We start from the raw sequence: 10,603 nt of genomic DNA on the forward strand, positions 1-10,603 counted from the left end.
GATGTGTGTGGTGGTGATGTGTGTGGTGGTGATGTGTGTGTGTGGTGATGTGTGTGTGTGGTGGTGATGTGTGTGGTGGTGATGTGTGTGGTGGTGATGTGTGTGTGTGGTGGTGATGTGTGTGGTGGTGATGTGTGTGTGTGGCGGTGATGTGTGTGGTGGTGTTGTGCGTGGTGGTGATGTGTGTGTTACCTGCGCGGGTGGTGATGTGTGTGGTGGTGTGTGTGTGGTGGTGTGTGTGTGTTACCTGCGCGGGCGGTGATGTGTGTGGTGGTGATGTGTGTGATGGTGTGTGTGTGATGGTGATGTGTGTGTGTGTGTGTGATGGTGTGTGTGTGTGATGGTGTGTGTGTGTTACCTGCGTGGGCGGTGATGTGTGTGATGGTGATGTGTGTGATGGTGATGTGTGTGATGGTGATGTGTGTGTGTGTGTGTGATGGTGATGTGTGTGATGGTGATGTGTGTGTGATGGTGTGTGTGTGATGGTGATGTGTGTGTTTCCTGCGCGGGCGGTGATGTGTGTGATGGTGTGTGTGTGATGGTGTGTGTGTGTGTGTGATGGTGTGTGTGTGATGGTGATGTGTGTGTGTGATGGTGTGTGTGTGATTGTGATGTGTGTGTGTGATGGTGTGTGTGTGTGTGATGGTGTGTGTGTGATGGTGTGTGTGTGATGGTGTGTGTGTGATGGTGTGTGTGATGGTGTGTGTGTGATGGTGTGTGTGTGTGATGGTGTGTGTGTGATGGTGTGTGTGTGTGATGGTGATGTGTGTGTGTGATGGTGTGTGTGTGTGTGATGGTGTGTGTGTGATGGTGTGTGTGTGTGATGGTGTGTGTGTGTGATGGTGATGTGTGTGTGTGTGTGATGGTGATGTGTGTGATGGTGTGTGTGATGGTGTGTGTGTGATGGTGATGTGTGTGATGGTGATGTGTGTGTGTGATGGTGTGTGTGTGTTACCTGCGCGGGCGGTGATGTGTGTGATGGTGTGTGTGTGTGATGGTGTGTGTGAGATGGTGATGTGTGTGTGTGTGTGTGATGGTGATGTGTATGATGGTGATGTGTGTGTGTGCGTGATGGTGTGTGTGTGTGTGATGGTGTGTGTGTGTTACCTGCGCGGGCGGTGATGTGTGTGATGGTGATGTGTGTGTGATGGTGTGTGCGTGATGGTGATGTGTGTGTGTGATGGTGTGTGTGTGTGTGTTACCTGCGCGGGCGGTGATGTGTGTGATGGTGTGTGTGTGTTACCTGCGCGGGCGGTGATGTGTGTGGTGGTGATGTGTGTGGTGGTGTGTGTGATGGTGTGTGTGTTACCTGCGCGGGCGGTGATGTGTGTGATGGTGATGTGTGTGTGATGGTGTGTATGTGTGTTACCTGCGCGAGCGGTGATGTGTGTGTGTGTGATGGTGTGTGTGTGATGGTGTGTGTGTGTGTTACCTGTGCGAGCGGTGATGTGTGTGTGTGTGATGGTGTGTATGTGTGTTACCTGCGCGGGCGGTGATGTGTGTGATGGTGATGTGTGTGTGATGGTGTGTGTGTGTTACCTGCGCGGGCGGTGATGTGTGTGATGGTGTGTGTGTGTTACCTGCGCGGGCGGTGATGTGTGTGATGGTGTGCATGTTCTCGGCTCCCCCACACAGGGCTGCTGTGACTGTTCCGTATCCAGCCTACAGGGGGCGTTGTTGGGTATGATGACCCGCTGAACCCATGCTCAGGCTCTGCCTCTGTCGTCAACGACGACGCCGAGCTCCCCATTGCCACAACCCCCTTATCCACACACACACACACAGAGCAGTAATCAAGTGTTTTCAACCAGCACCTCAATCAGTCCATTTCTAGATCTATCAGTCTCCATTTTACACACACACACCCACACCCACCCACACCCACACCCACCCACACACACCCACACACACACAGGACTCAGTATTGCTGGAGCTCCAAAGTCCTTGAGAAAATGTTCCAGAATCCAGAGCTGTTCATCGAGATGTTCTTATTTCCTATTTGTTAAGAGCAGAGAGAGAGGGACAGTCCTGACCCTGAGAGAGGTCCTTCACCTCCCCCATGGACACACACACACACACACAAAGCTGTAGGTCTGCGTATGTTACAGTTGTGTTATGGACTCAAAGAACCCTGTAGGTGTGTGTGTGTGTGTGTGTGGGTGCAGGTGTGTGTGTGTGAGTGTGTGATACTGCAGCTGCTGTGGGGATTATGCACACATCACATTCCAACCTCTCTCACACACACACACACACACACACACAGTATGCGCTATGGTGTGTCTATAGTGCGTGTTATTTCCACTTGTGAGTGTGTGTTGCAGTCTGTCCCAGATTTCCGTTACTGTGTGTTTATAATCCCTCCTCTGTTGTCTCGCGCTGCTGCGTCCCGGTTCTCCGTTACTGCCTTCTCCTTCTCCTTCTTTTTTGAGCTTCCGGGTTTAAAGGGAGTGCTCGTGCTCGTCCGGTGCAGATCCGAATTTTGAAAGAAAATCAAAGTTTCCGTTCCGTTAAACGCCGCTGTGTCATGAATAAACCCAGATTTCGTTACACGTAAAACTAAGCAAAAAATGTTGACACGGTCTCGTGCAGCTCCTCGCTCATCTCTCAGTCGCGCGCGCTCGCGTTATGTATTATGATCATCGGGGCCTTTGAAGCTTGAGCGCGTGCGTTCCCCTTATTCCCTTCTTTCCCCCTCCTCTCTCGCTGACTGCAAACCGGCGAATCGAATAAACAGCGCGCGTGCTGAATAATCCGCGTCGCGCGCTCCTACTCCTACGACGGAAATCCAGATGATGATGATGATGATACTGATGACGAGTCACAAATGAAGGATCCCGGTAATCCTGTAAGCAGTGACCTGTCCGCATGCAGCAGCAGCGCGCGCCGCACCGGGTTTATCCTCAAACAGCTGCTGCAGCAGCGCGAGCAACCTCGCTACCCCACACACTGCACATCCTCGTTTATTCCTGCTGTGTGTGTGTGTGTGTGTTTTTTGCAGAGTGTATATTCGTGCTTTTTCTTTTATGAGCTTGCATGCTCTCTCTCTCTCTGGATTATTGCGAGTCAGCAGTGCGCACGCGCAAAAAAAAACCCTTCATTCTTCCTAACCAGCCGGGGTCTGTTAAAGAAATCGGTTGCTCCTCCTACCAAGACAGACACACACATGCACGCGCACGTAATCATTTAGTGACGTGAGATACACACACACACGGAAAGTTACAATGTATCAGTAGGTGTTTTTCGGATTATGGTGATTAAATATTAAAGCTGATGTGTGTGTGATTTTTAGAACTTTAGCCAGCAAAAGAGAACATTGTTTTAAAAAAAGGATGCAAATCATTGAGAAACACACACACACGCGCACACACACACAGTTTGAGGCATGAAAATTTTGAGTAGTGAGTTGTGTGTATTGTGTAGTGTGTATTGTGCATTAAGTAGTGTGTATTGTGTAGTGTGTATTGTGTACTGTGTAGTGTGTACTATGTAGTATGTATTGTGTATTATGTAGTGTGTATTGTGTAGTATGTAGTGTGTATTGTGTATTATGTAGTGTGTATTATGTTGTGTGTATTGTGTAGTGTGTATTGAGTAGTGAGTATTGTATAGTATGTATTGTGCATTAAGTAGTGTGTATTGTGTAGTGTGTATTATGTAGTGTGTATTGAGTAGTGAGTATTGTGTAGTATGTATTATGTAGTGTGTATTGTGTAGTATGTATTGTGTATTATGTAGTGTGTACTATGTAGTGTGTATTGTGTATTATGTAGTGTGTATTATGTTGTGTGTATTGTGTATTGAGTAGTGAGTATTGTATAGTATGTATTGTGCATTAAGTAGTGTGTATTATGTAGTGTGTATTGAGTAGTGAGTATTGTGTAGTATGTATTATGTAGTGTGTATTATGTAGTATGTAGTGTGTATTGTGTAGTGTGTACTATGTAGTATGTACTATGTATTGTGTAGTATGTAGTGTGTATTGTGTAGTATGTAGTGTGTATTGTGTAGTGTGTATTGTGTAGTATGTAGTGTGTATTGTGTAGTATGTAGTGTGTATTGTGTAGTATGTAGTGTGTATTGTGTATTATGTGGTGTGTATTGTGTAGTATGTAGTGTGTATTGTGTAGTTTGTAGTGTGTATTGTGTAGTGTGTATTGTGTAGTGTGTATTGTGTATTGTGTAGTATGTAGTGTATATTGTGTAGTGTGTAGTATGTAGTGTGTATTGTGTAGTATGTAGTGTGTATTGTGTATTATGTAGTGTGTATTGTGTAGTATGTAGTGTGTATTGTGTAGTATGTAGTGTGTATTGTGTAGTGTGTATTGTGTATTTTGTAGTGTGTATTGTGTATTATGTAGTGTGTATTGTGTATTGTGTATTATGTAGTGTGTATTGTGTAGTGTGTATTGTGTATTATGTAGTGTGTATTGTGTAGTATGTAGTGTGTATTGTGTATTATGTAGTGTGTATTGTGTAGTATGTAGTGTGTATTGTGTAGTATGTAGTGTGTATTGTGTAGTATGTAGTGTGTATTGTGTAGTGTGTATTGTGTATTTTGTAGTGTGTATTGTGTAGTATGTAGTGTGTATTGTGTATTGTGTATTGTGTAGTGTGTATTGTGTAGTGTGTATTGTGTATTATGTATTGTGTATTGTGTAGTATGTAGTGTGTATTGTGTAGTATGTAGTGTGTATTGTGTAGTGTGTATTGTGTAGTATGTATTGTGTAGTATGTATTGTGTAGTATGTAGTGTGTATTGTGTAGTATGTAGTGTGTAGTGTGTAGTATGTAGTGTGTAGTGTGTAGTATGTAGTGTGTATTGTATATTATGTAGTGTGTATTGTGTAGTATGTAGTATGTATTGTGTAGTATGTAGTGTGTAGTGTGTAGTATGTAGTGTGTATTGTATATTATGTAGTGTGTATTGTGTAGTATGTAGTGTGTATTGTGTATTGTGTAGTGTGTATTGTGTATTGTGTAGTGTGTATTGTGTAGTATGTAGTGTGTATTGTGTAGTATGTAGTGTGTATTGTATATTATGTAGTGTGTATTGTGTAGTATGTAGTGTGTATTGTATATTATGTAGTGTGTATTGTGTAGTATGTAGTGTGTATTGTGTAGTATGTATTGTGTAGTATGTAGTGTGTATTGTGTAGTATGTAGTGTGTATTATGTAGTGTGTATTGTGTAGTATGTAGTGTGTAGTGTGTAGTATGTAGTGTGTATTGTGTAGTATGTAGTGTGTATTGTGTCGTGTTTATTGTGAAGCTGGTATCAGTGTGAGTTCTATCACACACCTGAGAGGCGGCACTCTGCCGCATCATCACAACTACACAACACGCATTGAAACTGACTGATAACTACACAAGCAGACAAACACACACACACGCACGAGTGTAGAATCATCAGTCTGGAATCTTCTTTCAGTCTGAACGAGAGCTCTAAAGATAACACAGGTGTGTTAAAGGTGAGCAGCTCCGCCCACAGGCGTGACATCACACTGCTGCTGAGGTTCTGACTCAGTGTTCTGTACACACATGAACAAGAGCAGCAACATCACATGAGGAGAAATGTTCCAGCTGAAACCCTGGACACTGAGCTGCAGGAGTGTGGAGATGTTTATCTCCGAGTCAGAGAGAGAAGATCTGCAGCTCTGTGTCTCTCCATCCACCTGGCTCTCTCTCTCTTCAGGGGTGGAGGAACAACAGGTGGTGTTGAATCACACACACACACACACACACACACACACACACACACACACACAGAGAGCAGTGTGTGTAGTAGATAAGTGCTGATATTACTCCATTATACTAAAAATAAAAAAAATAAAAAATACAGGATGAAGATCATACAAAACCGAATATGCAAATAAGCTGATTTGCATAAATAACAAAATGCTTCTTAACTCCGCCTCCTGCTCTCATGCTAGCAAGAGAGAAAGCAACAAGTTCTTTATTTATTTATTTATTTATATCTGTGCATCAGACCTGCAATTTCAGCGATTATTCTACATCGTATGCAAATTAAGTATGACTTCATAAAGTCAGAAATAACGATGGGTGTGTACGATAAGGTCCGAGCGATCCTGCAGAGTGAGGGTTCTTCAGTTCCTTGCTCATGACTTCACTTCCTGTTTGCAGCTACTTCCTACTTACTGTTTAACACAAAAAAGGAAGAAAAGCTACTAACTATTGTGTGATCTTATCCTGTCCTATACAACCTCTTGTTAAATATTTATAAAGGCGTTATTAATTAATTATGTTTATTATGTTTCTCCTCACAGCTAAAAACATGCTGAACTGGCCACACCCACAGGACACAGACCCCTCCCCATGTGGGCGGGTTTCAGAGCCCAATAATGAAAGAGTGCTTGTTTACACAGACAACAGTGAGGTTTAATCTAGTCCAGGGTTTCTGCACAGCCGCCATAAACACTTTAAACTTTTCTAAACATGTGCACACAACAACCATAAATAAATAAAGGGAACAAAATGTACGCGTTTGTGCTACACAATTACTTCCTCATCATCATCACATTATTACACAAAAGAGGCAGAGGGTTTTTATGAGGTTATTTATTCTAGTCTGAGAATTGTAATGTGACGGTGCAGGAAACAGCTGACGGGAAAAACTGGAAACCTCCTCTGAGTCTCAGACACTATTAACATGAAGTGGAGATAAAACCAGAGCAGCAGTAACTGGGTGTGGTCACACACACACACACACACAAGTATGCTAAACATACGAAATTAGGTCTGATCTCAGATGTGGAAGCTCAGTGGTTAAGATGATCAGAAGGTCTGGAGTTCAAGCTGCTGGTCCATGAGTGAGACCTTTAACCCACGGCTACTCAGTTGGAGATGAGATAAATGTACGTTGTTGGAGATAAGGGCATCTGCTGAATGCCATAGATGCCATAAACCTCACGCTCAGGTTTTACAGATTAGTAGAGTGACATCAGACATCTGAGGGCAGCATCTGCTCTGGACCAGGAACCAGGCTGAAGGGATGAAGGTCAGAGGCTCTGAATGCTGAAGACCTCTCTATTTATGAGAGAAATTTGATGACATGGAAATGAAATGTCCTATTTAAAGGTCATAGTATGGACACCAGATTAGACAGAAAGTTCTTGGAATCAAGACTGAAAGTTTCTGAGTAGCAGAGTTCTCACAGCGAGAAAGTTCTCGGTCTGTCATAAGAACCAAACAGGAAGTTCTGGATTTATTCTCCAGATCAGACAGAAGGTTCTCAGGCTGTAGTGGGGTCAGACAGAAGGTTCTCAGGCTGTAGTGGGGTCAGACAGAAGGTTCTCAGGCTGTAGTGGGGTCAGACAGAAGGTTCTCAGGCTGTAGTGGGGTCAGACAGAAGGTTTTGTTCTGTGTTGCTTCAGGTTTTAAGAGAAGGTTCTCAGGATTGAACTGGTCTCCAATATGGAAAATAAAAGTAGAATGCATGACATCCTCACCTGTCATACAGAATGAATCAGAGATTACAATTACCACACACACACACACACACACACACACACACACAGAGAAAGAACAACCTCATTTCCCAGAGACTTGCATAACAAATACCAGAGATCTATCCTAACTGGTCTATCTACACACACACACACAACTTCAACACACAGAATTTACATGACTCAGAGAGAAAAGACGTATACCATGTCTGTCATTACTTGTTACGAATAAGCTGTTTATTTCTCTCTCTCTCTCTCTCTCTCTCTCTCTCTCTCACACACACACACACACACACACACACCCACACACACACGTTTTAAATTAACATTAGTCTTTGCTTAGTCAATCAAACGTTTTGCATACAGACATCTCACAGATAATAACTTCAGCTTTTATCACACTGAAACACCACAAACACACACAACACTCCAAAACACACTCCAAAACACACACAAAACACACACACACAACACACTCCAACACACACTCCACAACACACTCACAACACACTCCAACACACACTCCAACACACACTCCACAACACACACTCCAAAACACACACAAAACACACACACAACACACTCCACAACACACTCACAACACACTCCACAACACACACTCCACAACACACACAAAACACACACACAACACACACAAAACACACACACAACACACACACAACACACTCCAAAACACACTCACAACACACTCACAACACTCCAAAACACACTCACAACACACTCCAACACACTCCACAACACACTCCACAACACACTCCACAACACACTCCAACACACACTCCACAACACACTCCACAACACACTCCACAACACACTCCACAACACACACTCCACAACACACACTCCACAACACACACTCCACAACACACACTCCAACACACACTCCAACACACACTCCAACACACACTCCACAACACACTCCACAACACACTCCACAACACACTCCAACACACACTCCACAACACACTCCACAACACACTCCACAACACACTCCACAACACACACTCCACAACACACACTCCACAACACACTCCAACACACACTCCACAACACACTCCACAACACACTCCACAACACACACTCCACAACACACACTCCACAACACACTCCACAACACACTCCAACACACTCCAACACACTCCACAACACACTCCACAACACACTCCACAACACACACACACACAACACACTCCAACACACACTCCACAACACACTCCACAACACACTCCACAACACACACTCCACAACACACTCCACAACACACACTCCACAACACACACTCCACAACACACACTCCACAACACACTCCACAACACACTCCAACACACTCCAACACACTCCACAACACACTCCACAACACACTCCACAACACACACACACAACACACTCCAACACACACTCCACAACACACTCCACAACACACTCCACAACACACACTCCACAACACACTCCAACACACACTCCACAACACACTCCACAACACACTCCACAACACACACTCCACAACACACACTCCACAACACACTCCACAACACACTCCAAAACACACTCCACAACACACTCCACAACACACTCCACAACACACACACACAACACACACACACAACACACTCCAAAACACACTCACAACACACACTCCACAACACACTCCACAACACACTCCACAACACACACTCCACAACACACTCCAACACACTCCAACACACTCCAACACACTCCAACACACTCCAACACACTCCACAACACACACCAAAACACACACACACAACACACACACACAACACACACACAACACACTCCAAAACACACTCACAACACACACTCCACAACACACTCCAACACACACTCCAACACACACTCCACAACACACTCCACAACACACACTCCACAACACACTCCACAACACACACTCCACAACACACTCCACAACACACACACTCCACAACACACTCCAACACACACACCAAAACACACACACACAACACACACACACACTCCAAAACACACTCACAACACACACACAACACACACACAACACACACACAACACACTCCAAAACACACTCACAACACACACACAACACTCCAAAACACACTCACAACACACTCCAACACACACCAAAACACACACCAAAACACACTCCACCACACACTCCACCACACACTCCACCACACACTCCAACACACACTCCAACACACACTCCAACACACACTCCAACACACACCCCAACACACACCCCAACACACACCCCAACACACTCCACAACACACTCCACAACACACTCCACAACACACTCCAACACACTCCACAACACACTCCACAACACACTCCACAACACACACAACACACACCACAAACGCACTCTAAAAACACACCACACCACTTAAACCTACTCCAAACACACTCTGAAACACAGTGTGCCACTAAAACAACTATGTAACACACTTCAAAACAAGTTGTAACACACTGTACACACTAACACACACTGTACACACTAACACACACTGTACACACTACAGAGAGGACTTGATCCGGTAAAATATCGGTAATGTCGGTGATAGCGGTGTGTTTCTCGTGTTCCCGGGGCAGAGAGGAGCTCTCGGTACACTTACCGGGACAGGGACGAGGCGATACACACTCTTCTGCTCTCGATCCGGGTTTATAAAGTGTCTCCTCTACGAGCTGAAGACCGTCCTCCTTCCGTCATCCAGTAATGTCCAGCCGGTGTCCAGCTCCAGTCCTGCAGGAGAGCGCTGAGCGGCGGTCCGTCCTCATGTCTCTGCACGCTACTCCTCACTCTTCCGGGACATGCTTCCGGGATACAGAAACTGTTCCAAAAAAACCGGAGCTCTCCTTTATCTCCGGGGATTAGTTCTCTCAGTTAAAGAAAAACTTCACCGACCGCTCAGGTTCCCCTTCGGACAGCTTCAAAATACAATCAGAGAGAAGACAATAAACCGGGGCTGTTAGAGGACCGACAGGGGGACACACACCAGCGGCTCGCGCAGACTGTGCGGAAACTCCGTTAGAGAATACGGACACAGCGGACGGCGAGTCCCACAATGCAACGCGGTGTTTGAGACCGACAGATACCAGGATGTGGTTACCACGGGCACTGTA

At 45.0% G+C, this 10,603-nt stretch overlaps 1 protein-coding gene across 2 annotated transcripts in view; it reads right to left on the reverse strand.

The window, feature by feature from the left end:
- Positions 1-10,533, reverse strand: part of capn15 (calpain 15) — a 30,003-nt gene extending 19,470 nt beyond the window's left edge. The window contains exons 1-2 of one of the 2 annotated variants that reach the window (XM_058388211.1): positions 10,096-10,533; positions 1,581-1,762 (exon numbers count right to left, since the gene is read on the reverse strand). In XM_058388211.1, coding sequence (XP_058244194.1) covers positions 1,581-1,750 — 170 coding nt within the window. In that variant the 5' untranslated portion in view covers positions 1,751-1,762; positions 10,096-10,533. The remainder of the gene's footprint in view (positions 1-1,580; positions 1,763-10,095) is intronic. The other variant, XM_058388218.1, reaches the window with a different exon arrangement.
- Positions 10,534-10,603: the final 70 nt, after the last annotated feature.

This window comes from Hemibagrus wyckioides, linkage group LG01 (genome assembly GCF_019097595.1).
Source record: "Hemibagrus wyckioides isolate EC202008001 linkage group LG01, SWU_Hwy_1.0, whole genome shotgun sequence".
Lineage (NCBI taxonomy): Eukaryota > Metazoa > Chordata > Actinopteri > Siluriformes > Bagridae > Hemibagrus > Hemibagrus wyckioides.